This window comes from Anas acuta, chromosome 3 (assembly GCF_963932015.1).
Source record: "Anas acuta chromosome 3, bAnaAcu1.1, whole genome shotgun sequence".
Lineage (NCBI taxonomy): Eukaryota > Metazoa > Chordata > Aves > Anseriformes > Anatidae > Anas > Anas acuta.
The window spans coordinates 38,416,973-38,439,220 of NC_088981.1; the positions used below are offsets into that span (position 1 = coordinate 38,416,973).

A 22,248-nucleotide genomic window follows, 5' to 3' on the forward strand; every position below is an offset into this window, starting at 1 on the left:
AAGACAGTAATAAGTATTTGCCCTCTCTTTTACTAGATTTCTGGAATATCTAGTAAGGAATATGAAAACCATGATTTTTGATTAAAGTAAACTATCATTAAAAAAATGATGTATGTTGTTGCTTTACAGATTTGACTGAAAAAGCAGTAGCCAAAAGTTTAGAAAGTCTTTTAGAACTGGGTGCCAGAGTTAGATTTCTGTCTTTGAGCTTGAAGTTCTTCCATATCAGATCCATCCAAAACAAGGTCAACATACACTGTGTGCTCCAATGCATACTTTGTGTTTGTAATACTTTATTGGCAGTGATGTACAATTTTGCTCATGTGTATGACACTACCTGGATGTTCTCATTAACAAAGATGTGTAGCAATCAAAATGGAAACTTACCCCCTCGTTCTCTCTGTGTGGATTCAGTCTACTGTACACAGCTTCAATAATATTACGCCTAAAAAGAGAAGTTGCAAAAAAAATATGAGCATAACAATAAGGGATTTCAAAAACTTTGAGAACTTAAAGAGGTTTGAGCGCAATAATAAATATTTCAGAACATTTATATGCTTGGTCTTCAACCTGTCTCTTAAGATGAAGCCCACTCTTGGTGTCTTCAAACATTTTCAATACTATGTTTAGAGATTTAACTCTAAGTCAGAATTTGTGAAGAGCTAGTAAGGCAAAGCATTCTCTTATCTTACCCTCCCCATGTTTTTTCCCTTTTCACCTTGGGAAGTTCCAGCTGCACAGTCAGATTTTGCCAAGAGTAATATTTAAAATTGTATTTTGCTTATTGCTACAAAACTCCTGAAGTTAGTTTTTTTTTTTTTTTCTCCTAAGACTTATCCATGGGCTACTACTTGCCTAAGAATTTCTGAAGTGTCGTGTCCAGTGCCTACAACTTCTGAGGTTTGCCATTTAGTGTCTGTTCACACTGCAGATACTACAACTTCAACACCATATGGTGCTTCCATAAAAAAAATCCAGCTAAGGCCTTCACAGGCAGGCAAGATGAGCACAGAAAGCCAAAAACAGTAGTAGTAATGGGGGAAGCATTTTATATACTATCTTGTTTTCATGTTCTTCCCTAGGCATCTACTTTCAGCTATCCTGGGGACAGTACTCAGAATTAAAATGATCCTTGGTTTGATCCAGTATGACGAGCTCTTATGTTCATATCATGAAAGCCAAAACAGAAGAGATACATTTCTGAATGGAATGTGGCAAGTATGTGGATTTCTGAGGCAAAGAAACAGACTGGCTCATAGCTTGTGTCCAGCATCACAATAGATTTTTCAGCATTTAAAGCAGTACCAACTGAAATGGAGTTTGGGCTGCCTCCAGATGAGCACCAGTAAAGCAGCCTCATTAGATGAAGTGTCCCAAGTAAAGCATTGTTTTTTTTTTCTTTTTGACTTAGGTGCATTTGGATGAAACTCCTTCTCTGCAAGACATGATCTATAACTTACCATCAGTAAGGGAATCTCCAAACTTAAATAGGCATGACTACCAAAATGCCCTCAAAATAGAAGATGGAACATACGTTAGGCAAAGTCAATCAGATCCTACAAGCGCAAGAAGGATTTGACAAGATCTCAAAGATACCTCAAATGTACATCTAGCTGAATAGGGGTTGGAGTATTTCTCATAACAGAACTAGACCTGAAGAAAACCTTGACTGCTGAAGAATCTAGGCATTACTCCTGTGAACACTTAGATCCAAAGAGAAGTTGGTTCCAAAGTGAAGATGCAGTTTCTGACTATCTACCCTACATTTTATAGCTCTTACAGCTTCTAAAGTGATACTATTTTTTATAACAGAAAGTCTTATTTTCTTTTCTACAAACAAGCAATGTCTGTATCCAGTCACCTTTGATATGAAATAACTGAAACCCTTGTTGCTCTGGACAAGCTGAGTAACTTAGTGATGTTCACGACTTGAAAGGCAATTAAAATATCCATAGCGCAGCCTCTGTTGGGAGCGAGCCACACAAAGAATGAGCCACTTCTGGCTTCTACAGAAATGAGGTGTTTGAGGGAAGCATACAATGCCCCCAAAAAGTGGAGCACGGACACTAGGTGGTAGAGGGAGCACAACATCAAAAATTCTCCTAATACTTTGATATTCTAGTTACATTATTGATATTCTTAACAAACTGAAGTAATAAATAGCTAAGAGTAAATACATATTGTGTATATTTGTGTCTATGTATATTTTTAACAGCTCCATGGAAATAAACTAGTGCATTACGTACCAGAATACAATTTTTCCTTTTACCCTTCAGGAATGGGATCAGTAACACAAATGTTTATGTAGAGCAAAACGTAAACTAGTCTCAGATATAGCAAACAACTTCTATTGACTTGAGTATAGTTGTTACACTGAGAAAGATTTAGAACATTTTATTAAAAGCATTTGTTGCAATAAACTAAGTAGTTAAAGAAATTCTAGTAGTGTACTCACTTGCCAGCTAAACCACCTCCTGGTGGTAAATTAGGGATATTCTCCGCAGATAAAATACGAATAACATGCGCAAGATCAGGCATTCCTTCTTCACCTGATTTTTCCATAATTTCTATTGTAAAAACAGAAGTATTTAGATTACTGAACTTACATGACCCATTTCTTAAAACAGTAAGGTACAAGACACCATCACTTAAACAGACATTATAAAAAAAAAAGTTGCATGTAAACGGGACTTCTAAAAAACGTTTTAAGTAAGCTATATTTGTACAGTGCACAGAGCTAATCAAATCCCTATTCTGCCTTTGCATTATGCTTCTAGCCATTCTCTCTCTGAGAAACTCTTAAATAGACTGAACTACTGGTTGAAACATCCTGGGGACAGCAGCCTGTTCTCTTCCACAAAGGTGACAGCTAGGAGCCTGCTTCAATTACCTTCCCATTGCATTGAAACACACACTCAGAAGTTATTTGCCATAAAGCCAACACTTCCCAGGAATTCAGTCATACTTCATTGTGAATAACACCCTGTACTCGCAAAGTCCTGAATCTCTGGTGCGTAAGCACCAAGACCATCAAGCAAAAAGAAGATGACAAATAAAATGGCCCAGTGGCCAAAACAGAATACAGGAGTGATGCAACACGCAACTGATGATGTGGTGTTCCATTTTCAAAGCAGACATATCTCACTAGTCCAGCGCTAGGACGTTTTTCTGCCTTGGGAAAGAAATACCTAAAGTATGAAGTCAGTCTTCACATGTTCTTACTCATCAAAGCTGCTGTAAGACTAACTTGCAATAGATGCATACGTATATTCACATATGCATAATGCTACAACCTTCCAGACATCAGCCTCAAGTCATTTAATTACAGTCATGGCAGAAAAAGATTCACTTAAGTTATCTAAAGTTGTAATGTTATGAATGTATCACATACTTTAAAGTCAAAAAAGTTAAAATTCTCCTGAAAATCAACTAAATTAAGGAATATAGTGCCATCTCATGTGGAGACTGACTCAAATATTATGCAAAAAAAGCTTCAGAATTCTTTCTTCCCAACTCCCCTGTTTGTACCTTAAACAATACCTCATCTAGATCAGTCTGTATCATGGCTACTATCCTAAATTAAAATAAATAAATAAATAAATCACATTCACATGAAGTTTCTTACAATCAATTATTTTCCACTTTGGATGCCTGGTTTGGAACCTACAATTAAAGTGAGTTGAAGCTGCAACTTCAGTTTCTGAAATTAGTAAAAGAGCACATTACCTACTTGAAACACTGCACCCTAGGTTTCCCGGTACTTAAATCTCTCTTGATGTCTGTTATATACCCATAAAACAAGGGATATGCAGACTTCACTAAAGACTACTGAAAACAAAAATGTGTTTAAGGCACTTGCTCACTCTGTATCAAGGAGATCTGTAGCAATGCCCCCAAAAGGCAATTCTACTTTCACAAGTTATACTACCCAGTAAGAAATAAGGCATTATGCTTCTAAACTGCAATTTTAAGTCAGCACCACCAAAATCTTTGCAATGAATGAGTGGGGTATACTACTAAAAGTGGTTAAACATTCTTCTAAGAAACTTTATAGTATGTATATATATAACTTTCATACACCTATTAAGGATGAATCATGGCTAGCAAAGGAAATGACAGCTAAGTCTGTGCGCTTGTGTCATCTTCAGGCTTTGATCACTTCTTCCATGCACATTCACACACACAAACCACAAGTCCTCTCATAGATCTTGTCCTTTTGTGCAGTTCTGCCTAGCTAGACGTAGATGCTATCACTATAATATAAATGGTGCTGAGTCACGTCAGATCAGAAACATGTCTCGTATATACTGCCTTTTATACCAACAGCATGTCTGGTTCTGTACAGACCGAAATTAACAAATATCAAAAATCACTAAGAACTAAGGCTACAGAAGTAAGCAATTGATAAATTTTAACCGAAGCATGAGATTTTTATATCTTCTTAAAAGCAAACTAAAGCAGTCAGAACTCGGGATTGTTGTGTGTTTCTTGGTACTGCAATCTTCTGCTTTATGCTGTATAACCCTTGGGAGCTCTGAACCAAGAGCACCTTCTCCCCATTTTCAGAGGGTGCTCATCAGGAATTCTGGTGAAATTGGCCGTCTCCTTTTTCTCTTGGTAATTAGGATGAGTAATTTTACCAAAACATTTTCCCACCCCTTTCAAACAAAACAAACAACACACAACAAAAAAACAACAACAAACCACAACTGAATCACCTCCTTAGTAAAAAAAAAAAATATAAAAAAAATCCAAGAACAAAGCAAATGACTTCTTCTCACTACACATTAGTTAACAGATACATACAGCCGATTTGTTTGACAAAGATCACTAGAGAAAACAACCTAATGTTTTCAAAGCCTGATATACACATTTACAAGGTTTTCACTTTCTCAAGGATATTTAAAAAAATAATTGCAGGGTTATTTTTAACTGAACATGCAAACCATGACTGCAGAAACTTTTCTACCACTATTGCTAATATAATTTAGACACCTGAAGAATCACTTCCTGATGTTATCATACATGCAAATCCATGGAAATCCACTACAAAACAAGTCTACTACTTAATCCTAAAATAATTTTAACCAAAAGTTCTTTTGACTCAGAGATAAGCATTTTGAAAACCCCAACCAAAATTTATTCCAGTTTTATATCAATGCAGATGCTTCCTCAAGTTTAAGTCCCCTACCAGACAGCATTACAACTTCTTACACTACAGCATCTCCTCTGATTTCTAGCTGTAAGATTAGGACATGGAAAAGAATCCACTCTTCTCTATCAGGTCCAACTCCAATGCCTCAAAACAGCTTTATATAAAGTACATATTCTACATACATAAAATGCACTATTCAACTTACTGTATTAATGAAGCATTCAACTATTAGAACTACCTAAATCTATATTGAAGTGCCCCCTATTTATGATTTGAGGTGTTGGTTGTTGTTTTTCTTATTTTTCTTTTTGAATTTCCACATCTGACACACCCAGAAGTCAGAGCACTGACTTGTATCAAGTTTTCTCTTCCAGTAAGCAATCGGTGGGTCTCAAAAAACAAATGACAAACCAGATGAAAACAAAAGCAGCACTTGAAAGCAACAGTAAGAAAAAAGACTGACCTAGCACAACTTTACTATCCAGCACATTTGCATTACTTTGGAAATTGACCAATTAAGTAACTCAAAACAGAGCAAGTCACCGTCATAAGTAACTTAGTCACAAGCCACCAAGCACTGCCTCATAGGTATTGCAGAAATACTCTTGAATTTACAGCTCTGGAATGCAGTTACACACAGGCCATCGACATCAAGATCCAAGCTACCAAAATGTTTTAGTATATAGCTTTGAGAAATCTAATGGCAGAACTCTCTCTTGCTCGTTTCTTTATTTTCTGTTAACCCTGTGAAGATCTGACAGAACTACTAGCTTATTGTATGAATGCACAGGATCTTGGCATTCTACTTAGGAATGCATAAAAATGATTGAAAAATAACACATGCAAGTGTTAAACTGCTTTTGAGCACGGATATTAAAACAAGCAAAAACAACAAAAGCATGCCTCAAACAATGCCTTTTTCTCCAAGCCAAACCTTAAAATGCCTAAACAGAGCAGTGAAAAACCGGTTGTCTTAGAGGTTTGATGGAATAGTCCCAGTCAGCTTTAAACCCAAGGTTCACAAGAGAACAGAAACACCCCATGTAGAACAGTGTGCATTCATGAAAAACAATTACCATTGATCAAACTCAAAAATGACATTCCTACCTTGCATTTTTTTCCCTACTACTCATACTTTGGACCCTTCTTTCTTACACTCCCCCCCCCCCCCCCCCCCCTTTTTTTTGTTAAATGAAAGGCATTTCTTCTTTTTACTTTTGAGAATCTGACCCCTTTCTAAATGATTCTCTCCAGTTGTTTGAAACGTTTTGTTCAAGTTTCTCTGTATCTGAAATTGTACTCCAGGCACAAATGTTATGTAGAAATTGCAGTCCAGTAACTTCCTTTCTATTACGATACTGTGTCAAGATGTCAATTTCAAAGAATTTATGAAGTATGAAAAAAATTGTTGGAGAGAAGACAGTGGCAACTACTTGAAATTATTCAGAGTTGTTTCCTTTCTTTTCTGTGGTTCCTGATAGAATTTCCTCAAATATGCTAACACTCATTCCTTGCTAAATACTTGACATTTAAAGGTCTTGCGCTCTGGCCAATTCACTGAACACAGAATGACACAGGGAACTCATGTAGGAAAAATCAAGAATAACTGAAGCAACAGAAACTCAGTCTTTGAAGCAACTTGTATCTGTTGAGATCTTCAGCTTATCAATCATTTCAAGTTACGCTTGGGATGGCTCTGCATCAGTGCAGGTTACAAACTCTCCACTTCTTTTTGCTGTGTGTAATGTGTTAAATATGATGAAATAGGTTAAATATTTTTGCTCAGAAGTTATCTTGATAGAACAGTAAGTCAGTTATGCTACAACACTAGCACTGTTACTAGTAAATAGTGCTTCCTACATCATTTTCAGTTCATTTCAATCCAGTCAATCTGACTATAAAGTATTTGACAGCTTTTCTATTAATGCTTTTAACATTCACAAAAGCAATAAAGTAACACTGTAGTTCTATTTATTTTCCACCTGTTTGCAAATTGAGAGAGAAGCCCCCGAGAAGCTAGGCATACTAATTCCTAGCCACCATGTGTACACCTACCTAACTGCTGACAGTGAAGGTAACTGCTCCTGGCTCTCTCCCAGAGCCTATTAACAGCTCATGTTCTCCCCTCAGACATAGGAAGATAATAGTTATTTATCTTAACTAGTCATCTAGGAAGCCCAGGATGCAAGCCAAGTTCTGCGAAATGTGCTGAGAGCTCGCATGTGAAGTGACCATTAGCTCTCCCTAACCTCAGCAGAAAGGCCAAGTATGCAAGCCATGTCAGTTTAGATCCCATTTAAACAAGATGGGCAGTGGGGAAGACACCACACCGTACACACCACCAGCACATGCAGAGGTAACTGTGTCATGGTCTGAAGGCCTTCGTAGAGGGTGTTTTTTTTTTTTAAAAGATTAAGTCGATGTAACTCACGTAACAGACCTGTCTAGATTACTGAGACACAAACAGGGAAAAAAAAATAAATCTAAGTACCTCATTCAGTTACATAAGACTAATAAAAACACATCTAAACAAAGAAAATGAGTGCAGCCATTTCACACAGATGAAAAAAATAAAGTATATCCAGAAAATGTCATTTACAGCATTAAGTTAGTATCAAAAACCCTCTAACTTAAGTGGCAAAGATGACAGTTGTCCACATCAATTCGGTTGCAGCGGCAGGACAGACATTTAACTTATCTGTTGCATTTTATATTGAATTTGTGTTAAGAAAAGTTAAGAATGGTTAGCTGTCGTTTTTTTTTTCCTTTTTGTTTGTTCTAATACATACACTCAGAAGTTTCCTGATCTCCTCAAATCTACAGTGCAGGCTTACTTCCCATTCATACTTAGTCCTACTTACTTGGATACGAACTACTTTCTAATAAAAGCAGATCCAATCCTTTAACATCCATTACAGCACACTGAAAAGCCAGTGGAACTCTTAGATCTTCAAATAAAAGCAACAGGAAAAACAGAAGCGGAATCCACCTCCCATGTGACAGTGCTGAATTCCTATATTAGTAATTCTCAAATAGTTTTAAGGAAAATTAGTATTTTCCTCTATAGTTTAAAGATACCATCAGGATCCACATTGAGAAAATTTAACAAAGAATGCTCAAGCTCAGGTAGTTGGCGTCCAGAGCTGTGGTTTATGTCATAGAGACCTTGCTGCAGTCTCAAGACTGCAGGTGGGAACCAGCAGGAAGTCATCTAACTCCCAGACACCTTGGCATTTAAATTTACAATTACTTCCACAGAACACTACTGCACAGTCCTGTAGGTGCCAACGTTGCGTTCTTCTACATGAAAAGAGTACTATCAGGAAAGAAAAAAAAAATGTACAATGCTGAAACACTGGTCTCAGCACCTGGCACAAATACATCTAAGGTGGCTGCATGACTCATTGTCTGTCTACAAGAGGAGCCACCTCTTTATGAAGCACTGTTAAACCTGGATACAGTCATAAGAATATGATAGTCCTGCCCTGAAACAAGTCAATAAAGGGTTTAAACTACCTCAACGTTCTTTCTCAGCCTGTGTGTTCTTCCGTAACCCATCTCCTTCCCCTGAACACTGCTGCTGTGATAGATGCAGCAGATAAATCAATAAGCTGCATCATACGTAAACGCATACGAAGTATGAAATACGTTCTTCAGTGCTCTTCTGATTAGATAACAGAAGTTACAGAATGATAACAACCAGGTTTTCAAAACCTCTGAAGACTGTTTCTCTCTAATGAAGCTCTTTCACAGCAGTATCATAGCCACATATGCAACATCAAGACAAACTGTACCAGGAACAGTTCTTTTCATGCTTGGGTTGATTCTGCAAAAGCCTATGCCAACAGATGATCAATATTACAGACAGGCTAACTTTCAATATCAACAACGAACTTCAGTCAGTTCTACCAAACTGAGCTATACTGGGATCACTAAATTAATCAACAAGAATAAAGAGCCCCAAAAGCCACTACACACAGTTTTTTTGTCCAACCTTACAGCAGCCTTAGCCAATGATAAAAAAAATAATAAATAGAAGCAATAGTTTGAAAGTCAGTTTTTCTGACATTAAGAACATGGCAGAAAAGGAATAAACATACAAGGGCTAGCCTTTCATTCTGCTCAACTGTTCCTTTAACTGTTTCTGAAAATGTATTCAATTCTTTGAAGGAATAAAAAGAACTATAAAATCAGTGAATAAATGAAATTGGTTAGTGATTAAGTCCAGTCCTCTACAAGAAACATCTAGATTTGCTTTTATTGCAACTTTTATTCATGCACACACACGCTTGGTAAGCATTCAGAACCAAAAGGATGATTTAAGGCTCTTGCATCCAGATATATTTTGATCAGTTACACTCTGTACAAGTTTTCATAAGTTATTTTCCAAACTGACACTTCAAAACAAACTCAAATTCAAAACAAAACAACTGGATTAAACAAAAGCAGTTAAAACAACCTTGATAATTAGGAGTCCCTTCAAAAAAAAATGATAAAGGTTTTTCTTTTAGTCAAGCTCCACAAAAGAAATGGATCACGTATCACGAGCATCCCTTTGTAAGCAAAACACTAACAATAACACTATTTAATTAGCTGATGTAAGCCTCTGTAAGGTCAGTGGTTACTTCTGTTTTTACAAAACAAAATGCAAAGATCTAGGGTTTTATTGAGAAAATGCATGTGGTGTATGGTTTACAACATTTTTCCTCATCATAAAGTCATGATGGCTTGTGTTGGTTTTGGTTTTATGCTCAACAACATTAAGACAGCATTTTTAATGAAGAAAATGGATTTCTTACCTTCAACCCGTGATTCCAAGTGCTTATCCAACTCTGCATCTTTTTTCACTGCCTCATCTGAGACCTTAGGAGCATTTGAAAAACAAACTAGTACAATACTCATGTTATCACGACTCCCCTATGCGACAAAGAAAAAGAAGAGTTAGGCTTTTGAGATTTCATCTTTCCTTTTTCTATTCTTGCTACCAGTTGTATTTTTTACTTAGAGTACTGTATCCTAGACTTACCTGGGAAAAAGAAACCTTGCAACTAAAGTCTTCGATTAATAACAACCTCTCTTTCTCAACTAAACTACTCATTTAAATTGATTTTCGCTGATTTTACATTGTTAGTCTGAGCTGAAATTATTTAATGTACTTTATGTGCCAACGGTTTAAAAATAACATCTCCATATAAAATAACCATTTAAAACCATTTAAAAAAAAACAGGCCAGAAATTAAACTGTCATTTAACGTTAACCTTAAGGAAATTTAAAAAAATATTCATGTTGCAAAATGAAATGCTGAATATTCTAAACTCCCAGAATAGCTAGTTTCAGCTACTAATGTATAACTTTGAAAACATTCACTATGGCTGTTCAATAGGAAGTACACGTTATACGTCATGCACCTTGAGGAAAATGGGTAAATTACAAAATAAGAAATCATTTAGCATGGCCAAACTAGCACTATAGACTATCCTGTGCTCAGCAGTATCAGCCAACGGCTTTTGCAGATAATAATTTTAATGCCAATTGTTCACTAGTAAGCTCCAATACCACTTTCCTCCTCACCTTTCAAAATTACAATCCATAGCCAAATTTTAAAATTACAATTCAAATTTAAAAACAAAGAAATCCAGCAAAAAAGCAATTTGAACTCCTGGTTTAAAATCAAGGGTGGTTTTTTTTTGTTTTTTTGTTTTTTTTTGTTTGTTTGTTTGTTTTTGTCAAGTTATCTATTCTTGCTCTTTCTGTCAAGTTCTCTATTCTTAAGCTAAGTTTGAAATCTTTAACAAACATTATGTAAATAGCTCCTTATCCAAACTAAACCAGAAATCTGTGTGCCATTTTTCACTGCACATTGTTTCTCTGTAATTCCAACCCTCGGGTAGTTCCTATCATTTACCAAAACAACTCATTCTTCAAAGGAAATTAGGTAGCAATCCAACATCAGAATAAATTACTTCAGAATGTAGGACTTGTCCCAAAGTCCCAATGCAGGACTTCATCCAAATTCCTTTTTGTATCAAGCATATGGAGACACTTAGTATTTTACAATAGATAATACTTCACATGCTGAAGACCTTCTAATCTTGCCACAAACTGCTCAGATCCCCGATCTTACTTTAGAAAATAAGCATGAGGTTATGTCTATTGCTTTCCTGAAAGTATACTAGAGTGACAAGTCATTAATGAAGCTGATCGAGTGCTTGCTCAGAAAAGCCAGGGCATTTAAACCAATCTTAAAATGTCTGACATCTACTGCAATACAACCCTACTTCCAAAAAAGTTACTTACAATTAAACAGTAAAGGGTAAGTTCTAAGTTTTAAACCTTCCTCAAAACGGCATGTTTGGTCTATGGCTTCATCAAGGAACTTTATTTGCAATAGTATGAGTTACACTTTTGAGGGAATGCTGGAAATGACAAACGTTTGCAGACCAACCTGCAATATCTCCTAATGAATTTTAAATTTGAGGACTGTGAGCAAGCTCAGATGAAGAAGCACTACTTTTGCATCTGAGCTGCAACAATTTGCTGAGGACACCACTTCAGATGATAGACAAAACATACCCTAATGAGGAGATAGTAGTACAAGCACAGATATTATGCAAAGGAGAGTAACACCACCCAACTCAAAAGAGCAGAAAAATACAAACCTTGCACAGAACGTACTTTTAAGTTATGTTTTTAAAAATCATTCACTTTAAAAGTTGGAAACAAAATTTAGAGCTGGGACCATATGCAAACATTGCACTAAACATTTATTTTTGCAACTGCCATCACCTCTCCAAGCACAAAGGATGAGGCTATACACTTTTCAGCAAAGACACGGTCAAACAGGTACAGAAGTTTGAGGGTAGGAGCAGGGAGAACAGGAAGACTAGGCCAGAAACTGCTGTTAACATTGTACCCATCAAAACAGAAGATAAATTTAGAACATCTGCTTGAAGAAAACAGTTACATACCTTATGTAAACAAGTGTCCACTACCCAATTGCACACTTTTTCCAGGTCATCTGATACTTCAAGTCTAGACTTAACAAATTCACAGAGCTCTTCGTTGCTCATTACATCCCAGATTCCATCACAAGCCAAGATGATAAACTCATCTTCTTCTGCCCTTAAAATTTCACAAACCTCTGGCTCTGGAGAAACAAGTTGTTCTGTAGGGCCTTTACCGTCAACACATTTGTAGTCATAGTCCCCCAGAGCTCGAGAAACTGCCAATGAACCATTAACGCGCTGAATCATTACACTGCCTCCTGCATTCTGGATTCGCTCTTTCTCCCTTGGGTTGCAAGGTTTGTGATCCTGTGTTGAAAAACAGACTTGTCCATTCCTATAGAGAACAGCACGTGAATCACCACAATTGATAAAGTATACATGCTCAGGTGAAATCATAACTCCCACTGCTGTTGAGCCACTTCTGTCCATCCCATTTCTGAGGTCTGAGAAATTGCGCATATACTCATCAATTTTCAAAAAGCCAGTTCTGATTCCACTCTTGACATTTTCCACTGAAGGTTCAAGAGCAGATCCAGGTTTTTCTGCCGCCCTAAAGTCTTCATTGTTAGTGATGTGTTCTAGTAAGTGTGTGGAGCAATAATTTGCAACACGAGATCCTGCGTGACCATCATAGACAGCAAAAAAGGACCAGTCCTCTAAGCCGTGAGGAATACCCACAACAGCTGTGTGAGCATCTTCCATTTCCACTCTCCATCCCTGCATACTGCTGAGGCCATAACGCAAGCCATTCCCTGCACCATGAGCATTATGCTTTTCAGTTTTTGGTTTATCCAAAAATGCACCCATGTTTATGCAATAACGAATCTGGAAAACAGAGAAGAAGAATCTTAGTTATAATTCCACCATGCTATCTAAGTTCACTCAGCAATGCCGATTTTGTTCTCCCTTCCCTTTCTTCTTTATAAAACATATTACAAAGCATGCACATGTGCAAAAAACAACTGTAAGGTGGAGGGAGGGATAAATAACAAATGACATTAATGAAATTGGAACTTACAGACCCCTGTCTGCCTTTCAGGCAGTTTGGTATCTACTTCATGTGCACAGGATTTTTTGTTTGTTTTTGTCTTTAAGACCTACTTCATGAAAATTAAAATGTGCAAGAAGGCTCTCCGTATGAAGGTAGAGTACTTTACATACCTCTGCAGCCCAATTTTGTCATTCTCTGCTGGAAAAACAACATCCATATTACTCTTATTCTCCTTCCATTTTCACTAGGGCATGAAGAAAAGCTAATACTTCATAAGTAAGTACCAACTGACTTGCTAGCTTTGCGTGTACTGTGCCACTTCTGTAATCTTCTAAGTATGGCAAAATTGACAATAGAGAAATGTAGACCACTCACCAAAGCAAAGTATGATTACAGCACTTCCAAAGAAACAATAAGTCATTTCCCACTTTGACACAAAAGAACTTTTCACAGGATTCTCTTACTATATTACTTACTGCTTTGTAATACATTTCAATTTTCACCATCCCTAAAAGACATTCATGTGGTTTTAAGTTCATAGATGCACTGATCTTGATTTTAAAACATACCCAGTTAAAACAGTTACGAGCCCTCTAAGGGAAAAACATATTCCACAGAAAGTTAGCTCCTCAACATTTGGAGATCAGCTTCAGAATACGTGAGAGGCATCCTCAGAGAGCAAGCTTGCAGATACAAGTAATCTACGCTGAAGCTTTAGACGACTTCCAACTTCCCCTCCTATAGGAGAATAGGTCATCCTACGCAGGCCTGAAAAAACACCTTGCACTTCACCAAGTCAGCAGCGAATATTTTCTTTAACCCAGAGACCCTGCAATACTTTTTTTTATTTCCTCCAAAAACTCAGAAAACTACTTGTCATGCTAACAATGACTGTCCCATGAAACCCTTAGCGACTGGCTGTAAAAACGATAGCAACTCTCAACCAGCAAAAATCTGAGAGCCTTGACCGATTGCGAGCAAGTCAGTCACTAGCGCTCCCACACACTAGCACTCACCAAAAACCTGTGGAGTCACGATAAACTGCTTTAAGAGTTTGTTACCATGTTAGAAAGATTAATGATTCCTTTCTTCTTTCATTCCCCTCCACTAAAAATATTTTCATCATCCATAGCTTGCTCTAACAGGAGAGATGAAAGGAAGTAGCACACTGCAAGGGGCAAAGCTTATGGCTAGGTTCCTCACCCCACCCTGCCAGGGTCATTTCAGAACTTTCAACCAGATAATGCAAACCTCACACTCTGCTCCAGTGGCCTCCATGTAGGGCTGAGGATGCCCATTATTCCGCAGACCAAGACTTTGCTTACCAGTTATACTTCTTTTGAACTGTATTTCTCACTCTTACTGTAAATTTAGACATGTCTCCAAATATTGCAGCAACTCCCTGTCTGTTTTACTCTTCAGTATAATTTACTTCCTTAATTCATGTTTAATGATCTTTAATTCAAGTGCTACTAACACTGCAGAAGGATGAACATGGTTCTGGTATTTTTTTATTAAAAAAAAAAAAAAAAAAAAAAGAGAGAGAAAGCACTTGGCTAAATCAAATCAACTGAGAAGCACCAGAATTCAGATGGCTCTTATGTTCAAGTACCATGTTATATTCTAATTACAAGCCTTGGAGTTACCTCTTTTGAAGATCTTTTCAGAAATGTAGAATAAAACATCATCAATTGGATTCCGAGTTTAGACACATCTGCTAGAGGAAAAGATTTCTTTACTAATCAGCTAAAGGAAATGGAGGTTTTGCATGTACAGTGTGAATTCTAACACTGTGCAAATACCCACCTCTAGCTCGGCTCTGAGCTACTACCATGATTTTGATCACGTTAGAGAACTCTATAATTGCAGACTAGTTGATTATCTCTATGTACCAAACTTATGCTATCACAAAGTCTGGTATTAGAACACAAGTCTTGCACTTAGTAAATTGCTTTAAGCTGCTGTTAAAAAACAACACTTGCGTGACTAAAGAAATATATCCTAAGCTTTGTACGTGCTCCAAAACGAGCTTTCCATGTACAAGGTACGCATCTCCAGCTGCAGCATCTACAGTAAACTCAAGTCACAAGAACACACTACAAAGTTGCTGCCAAGTTTTTTTTACTCTATATAATTTTTATATAGTTTTTATAGTTTCTAAATATAATTAGTTATTATATATAATGTTATTTTATATAATTTATATATATATATATAAAATTTACATATAAACAGAATTTATATATAAATTCTCAAACTAGACTTCGTAAAACAAAACCAAGAGTGCCATCCCCTTGAAATGATAATTAATTGGCACATCTTATACAAAACGCAAGAATGATTTCAGACCAGCAGCGAATGTTCTCAGAAGACTTCCCATTCATGAAGCCCTTTCAAACACCTACTCTCCATCCCCAAGCTCCCCTAAATCCCCCCACCTTCCCTGTCCATCCAATATTATGGTATTATCCAAGGAATTCCACAAACAAGAAGCCCCGTTATCTGTACTCTTTCTCTCTGCAGTCATTATCTACAGGTCTCTTACTATCTAGGATAGTAGAGAATGAAGTAAGGAATCATATGGCTGCGTAAAGAAGATCAGAACTCATCTAGCTACAAAAGCCGATGACCTGACTACTGACTGTTTCATACATATGCATTTATACTGTATAATACTAAAGTCAAAAGCACGGGTTCCACATCTTAGCTTCATGTGTTTCATAAGTAGCTTCTGAACTGAGTTCTTACTGCTCAGAATGAGTAAAAAAAATGAAATATTGTCCTATTTGCAAATATATTTTTAATATTACTAAGATATTTAGAATATTACACATATTTAATAAAGGATGTAGAGACAGACTTCCAATCAATATGTAAACAGTAAGTTTAGGTATCAGCTTATGGCTGGTCCTAAAGAAAAATACCAAATACATAGAAGAAATCTTTCTATTACTGCATATATTATGTATGCTACACAACGCAGCAGCTGGCTTGAAAATTAGCTGAAAAAGTCAAACCATTTATTGAGCATGGAAGAAAGAACCAGCCACTAAGTTCTTTAAAGCAACATACATTCTGCAGATCAAGAACGGAACCCTAGGTTTCCCTTCTTGCAATAGTTTTCTCACCTCCAAAAGGAAAAAAAAAAAAAAAATCACCTGCTAAGTACCAATAATGTACTAACTACTAACAGTAGCTTTTGTAAGGCCTTCAGAGGAATCTCAGCAACATGCTGCTAGAGCACTACCTCTAGCACTCTACTGTACGCTCTTCATCTCTACTTTAAAACCAATCGTTAAGTCATTTCCAATCAAATTCAATGCTGCAGGTCTCTAAGAAACCTGACGTTCCTTTCCCAGGAAAAAAAAAAAAAACAACACTAACCCAAGACATACTTTTCTGAAGTCCAAATGTGTATTCTTCCCTAATGTTTCCTACCTGATATAAATTTTACATGAGGTCCTTATCTAATACACAGGTAAGGCAAACAATAGTTCAGTCCTAGGAAACCAAAGTCATCTACACTTTTGAGGTGTGGAAATAGAAAGCATAAAGCCCAAAACCACACCTTCTGACACTGAAAAATTTGTGGTCGGTCTCCATTTCCCCACAGCTACACACTGAATACATATATTTGCATTATATCAGCCCTAAAATAAACAGTCCTAAATATCAGGTCTGTGAACAAGTGTGAGTTTCTCTGCTTAAAAGAAAAACAACCACACCCTCTGATTTTCACCAAGATGTACCCATAAAATGGTAAAGAGTTCTTGCTCAGCTCCAGAACATACATGATGAGTTTATTTTCCACTCTATCACAGAGGGGGAATAGGAAGCTACTTTTAAGGAAAAGCATGCTTCTTCCCACATAGATTTAACTGGCAGAAATAATACTCGCTAGTTGCCATGAAGGCATACAAAAATGTAATTAAATAATACAGTCTATACCCATGCATTTGTAGATACCATAAAATAATTTCCAGATCACTTGAGGGTTCCAAAAAGAACTACTGCTTTGATAGCCAACAGTCCCAAAGACAATAATGGGTCTTTTCATATAAGGAGAATGGGTCAAACATCAACCTTTTGGGCTAAGGTCATAAGAGCATATTGTAGAACATCTCTTTCCTCAGAAGGGTTCATTCCAGAGACTAGCCATTTTTAATAAGTCAGTGCTGTGGAAAAGAAATAGTGCCAGTTTCCTGTTACAATACACATGTGCTCCTTCTGTTTAAAAAAAAAAAAAAAAAAGTATGTTTCCACAGAAATAAATGCTGCACTAGATACTAAAAGTGCAAGTGACAAATCACAATACCTATGACAATTTCAAAGCTTAGTGGAAGTGCAGGAAGAAGCAGTTTGTCTGGTTTAACTAAAAAGACTTAAACTGGCCTTGTTGAAAAAAGCCTCTCTCTAGTGTGAAAGAGACACATGCGAGATGTGCCTGTACAAATGCACACATGCACACTGTAGATTGTTTTGGTATCTGTAAAGGTTCAGAGTATCTCTCCATTTACACGAGAAATGCAGCATGACAGAATATTCAAGTAAATATAAGACTATACTAAGTAGGTAAATAGAAGTTCATTTAAAGAGTAAAATCTTCAAAGATCTCTATTTTGATCCCAGAAAACTCGGGATCCCTTTTGACTTACTGACCTTAGAAAATACTGGCATCAAAAAAATACTACATCAATTTACATTAGGCAAATAGATACTGAAATTCTGAGCAATAGCTCTACTTCAAGTTTGGCTGGAGCAGCTACCTACCTTCGGGTACTACAGCACAGGCACGACCTGAACTGCAGTTATTGGAATTTCAGAGTGAGATCTTAATATTAAACGTTCATTTAAAAAATGAAATGTGAAGAAAGCCAGTAACTGATCGTTACTTATGCCCATGTACTATGGGGTTTGTTTGGTTTGAGTTGTTTTATTTGTTTTTAAATAACCTGTGGGCAAGGAGCAGGTTGGGAGTCAACATCAGAACTGGTCCCAGTGATAGCGCTGACCAAAGATTCACTTTGTACTGATATGAAGAAATTGAGTATGAAGATAAACCTCTAATATAGATCTTACTACCAAAAACTTTTCCTGCCACAACTGCAATAAGCTTTTAAACCAGAAAGGTGAAAATGTTGCCAGCTAGCCCCCAACTAGCTGGCAGGATACATGCCTAGGAGCAACAGCCAGAACTCCAAAATGAATTTCTGCACCTTTGTTATGGGGGAGAGGAGGCTGGAACAAAAACACACAAGGAAGCCCACACTGTGCTACTTTTAAACCAGCAAGATAAAAAGGAGGCAAGATTTCAGAATATGCTTCAGCTACTTTAAAAGTTGGTCTGGAGGTACTACACGATCACGGGCGGTCTTTAATGCCGTGGATTTACATCCGTTCTCAACGTCTGCAGCAATTCCTGAAAATAGAATTTGCTATGCCTCAGCTAGTCACCACTACCTTGTGCCAGCAATTTCTTCTCTTTCAGAACTGCTGGCTGAGATGTTTTTGCTGCTGCTCTTCAAAGTGCCTCACTGAAGAGGTGCAAAATTGGCTTTAGTATTTCAGAACTTTGACTTTGGCTGTACTGGATTTAGAAGCCAGCAGATCCAAGACAGCAGTAACCTCCTACAGGGAAGACTGTGGGAGTGAGTAAAAAGGAGCACCAGGAGCTAGTTTAAGGACCCAGTACCTTTTTAGCTAGATTGTTAACACCACAAACATACGTATGCTTGTGGTCCAAGTGGCAGATAAATTTTAAATGGCTTGGTACATCAAAAATTTGAGATTCTAAAGTTCCTGTGAGGCAGACAATGCATTTATGTAATCAGAAATACACACGGAAGCACTGTGCACTAAGCTTTGGGGTACATTTAGTGCTAGGTGCAGGGTGCATGTACTTAAGCTACTAACAAAATATCGCAATAGAATTCAGGGCTGAAGGTGACTGAATTCCCTCAATGCCAAATCAAGCACAAGGAGACCAAGAAACTGTTTTCCGAGATTTGAAATAAGATGAACTTCAAGTGTGAAGCTAAAAAACCACACACAAACCTTAATTGGCCCCTTGATTTCAGTTTGTCATCAAGTCACAGGGTAAGAAAAGGTGACTAGCTCTAGAAATCACTTTCATGCACTTGTTAACTCAAAACTTATTTAGATTATGCTCTCTCCCATTCAATTTCATAACTATCGAGAAACTAAGTTTAAAGACTGGTATAAAACAAAGCTACACAAAGATCTGCACGAGCAGCTTAAGCAACTACCAAATATGCACTCATAGCATAGCAAGTGAATACACCACACACAAAGTGACAAATATGTCCAAGTTCACCTTTCCACAAGTTCATTTCATATTCAGCTTTCTTGCACCTTATTAAAACATGAATGAAGCCACATAACTGCAGATCTTCAAGACTGGCTTATGTGACAACTGCTTGTCTCTCATGGGTAAGTTCCACGCTTTTATGCTGTGGCTTATTTTTCTGGAATGCAGTTTGGTAGATGCAAAGGGACAGATCGTATCTCAGACACTCAAGATGAGTGGGTGTCTTGAAACAGGAAACTTGAAAGTGGACTCTGAACCTACCTGTGCAATCACAGCAAATAGTACAAAATCCATCATCAATGCTCAGGCTGACATATTTTACAGTCACCAAGCCTTTATCAGTACATGCAGTACATATCAGTACATTAAGTACATCCCTTACATAAACTGCAGAGGTCAAATTCACAAAGCTTTGTGAAACAGAAAGTATGCAGTGTTCCCCCTAGTTAGCTACGCATAATTCTGTGATTGCTTCTGACATCTAGCAACCCTCGGTCCGTATTGGCATCTCAACTAGGGACTTGCCAAAGAAAAGGAATACAGATGAGATGTCATTCTCAGTAAAGAAATACTCTAGAGCAGTAAATTTCTTCATTTAATGTCACTCATCTTAGTTTTCTAGGTAACAAGTTCAGATTTTCTTTATCAAGATTTCCTTCAAACATAATGAAGTCTGGGAAACATAATCCCCACCTCAGAAACACCAGTTTTATTTGAGTTAGAGATTAACCATATGAAAAGTGACATGTAAGCCACAAATACCCAGGCTGGTTCACTTAGTACAACACCATCAGGTCCAGACAGTGCAAAACAAACATCCTGTTGTTTCTACACCTCCAGGGGAGCAGTGAAGGCTCAAGCATCTACAAACCAAGCTATCTCTGTGCAAACCAAGATGGCACAAGGAAGCGAATACTGAAGTAAGAGTTTGGTGCACAGGCACTTAAGTGAAATGTGTCTGCTTGGTTCAGATATTACCAAGTCAAGCTCATCAGCTCTGAAGTCACATTTCATCCTTAACTCGACCTCTACAACAAGGCGTGGCTTTATTATACCACCCAGCGGACTTCACTGCACTTGCTTTTTTTTCCTACTGACCATACTATGACAAATTCATTATGAATATTTATATACCAATATGAACTAAAATTCCTTTTGCTCGCCTCTCTCAGCTCATACTTCCTGTGGCCAATAAGCACGTTCTCCCTTCTGAACTGCACTAATAAAAACAGAGATACATGCACAGCATTTGGATATTACAAAGCACTGATTTAGTATAAGAATGACCCTTCCCTAAATAAAGTTTGTAGTTACTTCTACGTAGAATCTTCTTTCTTCCCCTAAATTCAATAGAAAACCAGCTATTTTATGTGTTAAAATTACTTTGTACCTTCTCAAGCTACCACCAGCCAGGTTTTATTAAAGAAGTAGCATGTAAAATTTTGAAGCAAGAGCCACTATTCAGCCAATACATCACGGGTATCAAAACTGAAGGATTTATTTTACTCATTAGCACAAAGCAGTACATAACTAAAAATGAGTTCTTCCTTATCCTAAATTTATGCATTTAAAACAACTTCTCTCATCTTTTTCAACATTCGTTTAATTAGGCAGACACATTTTTGTGAGAATAAGGCAGAAATGAATGCCTAATTCATACCATCAATTAATTGTTCCCAACTAGCTCTGGAAGACCAGAATAATTGTTCTGCAGCAGGTCTGCAGAACCACAGTAAAACACTAAACCCTTTATTTACTTAATTGAGGGGTGACTTGTTGATTCACACACACAAATCGGAGGAAAACACAAGGGCTGGGCCAGATGAATGCTAGAAGTCCATTCCAGCAAAAAATTAGTCGATGATACTATAAGAAGCTGGGCTTTTTTTCAACCTGTTACATCACTGCAATTTAAATATAAACATTAAATTATGCAATTAAAAAAAACAAACAAACAAACAACCACATCTGAAAACTAAGCCAACCAAAACCCACGAAAACAAAACATTTGAACCTTTCTTTCATTACAGCAGCGACAATCAATGCCACCTTCCTGGCACAAACTTGTCATTGACCTATGCATCATCCAACCTCAGAATAAGACATACGAGACTGCTCGATATCAACATCCCAGACTGGTCCTGACACTCTTGTGTACAGCCTAAGGCAAACAACTCATCCTGTCAAAGATACCAAAGGGTGAAATCAAGACTAAAAGGCTTTAACTTCAGCATAATTCTGCAGATTCAGCATGTGCAATAAAGCAATTTGATGGATAGTCTTCGAAACACACAATCCCTGTTTAAAAACAGAAGTTCATCATTCAGAAAAACAAAACATGCAGGTTCTGTGACATTTATGTTGTTTTCTGTGCTTTATTAATACCGCTTTGTAGCATTTATCATGTTCTAAAAAGGGAGTAAAAGAACAGATTTTTAGGTCCCCACACACAGGTTGAGCAGATAGTGACTGAAAGTGGGACAAGAGTTATCAACATCACCTCGCAGCCTGTCAGATAAAGTTAGGACAGAAAACCAGCAGCCAAAATATTTTCACTGACCTGGAAGAAGACATCAACCTTTCCCCTTGAAAAGGTCATTCAAGAGTTGAAGTGGACTTGTAACAACAATTTAGAGATTTTCTGTAACTGATTAAAAAGGGTAACTTAAGCAGTACTGCTGCTATTAGCTCATTTAAGGAAGTACAAACCTCGAGGGGAAGGAAAGCCACATGCAGACAGTAAGCTGATTTCAGCTCACGGTGGCA

At 37.2% G+C, this 22,248-nt stretch overlaps 1 protein-coding gene across 8 annotated transcripts in view; it reads right to left on the minus strand.

The window, feature by feature from the left end:
• PPM1B (protein phosphatase, Mg2+/Mn2+ dependent 1B) overlaps positions 1-22,248 on the minus strand; it is a 56,286-nt gene that overhangs the window by 9,160 nt on the left and 24,878 nt on the right. For 6 of the 8 annotated variants that reach the window (XM_068676689.1, XM_068676686.1, XM_068676682.1 and 3 more), the window contains 5 exons: positions 14,801-14,868; positions 12,125-12,988; positions 9,955-10,072; positions 2,456-2,567; positions 388-445 (listed from right to left, as the gene is read on the minus strand). In XM_068676689.1, coding sequence (XP_068532790.1) covers positions 388-445; positions 2,456-2,567; positions 9,955-10,072; positions 12,125-12,988; positions 14,801-14,842 — 1,194 coding nt within the window. In that variant the 5' untranslated portion in view covers positions 14,843-14,868. Of the gene's footprint in view, positions 1-387; positions 446-2,455; positions 2,568-9,954; positions 10,073-12,124; positions 12,989-14,800; positions 14,872-22,248 lie in introns of all 8 variants that reach the window. The other 2 variants (XM_068676683.1, XM_068676688.1) reach the window with 2 other exon arrangements.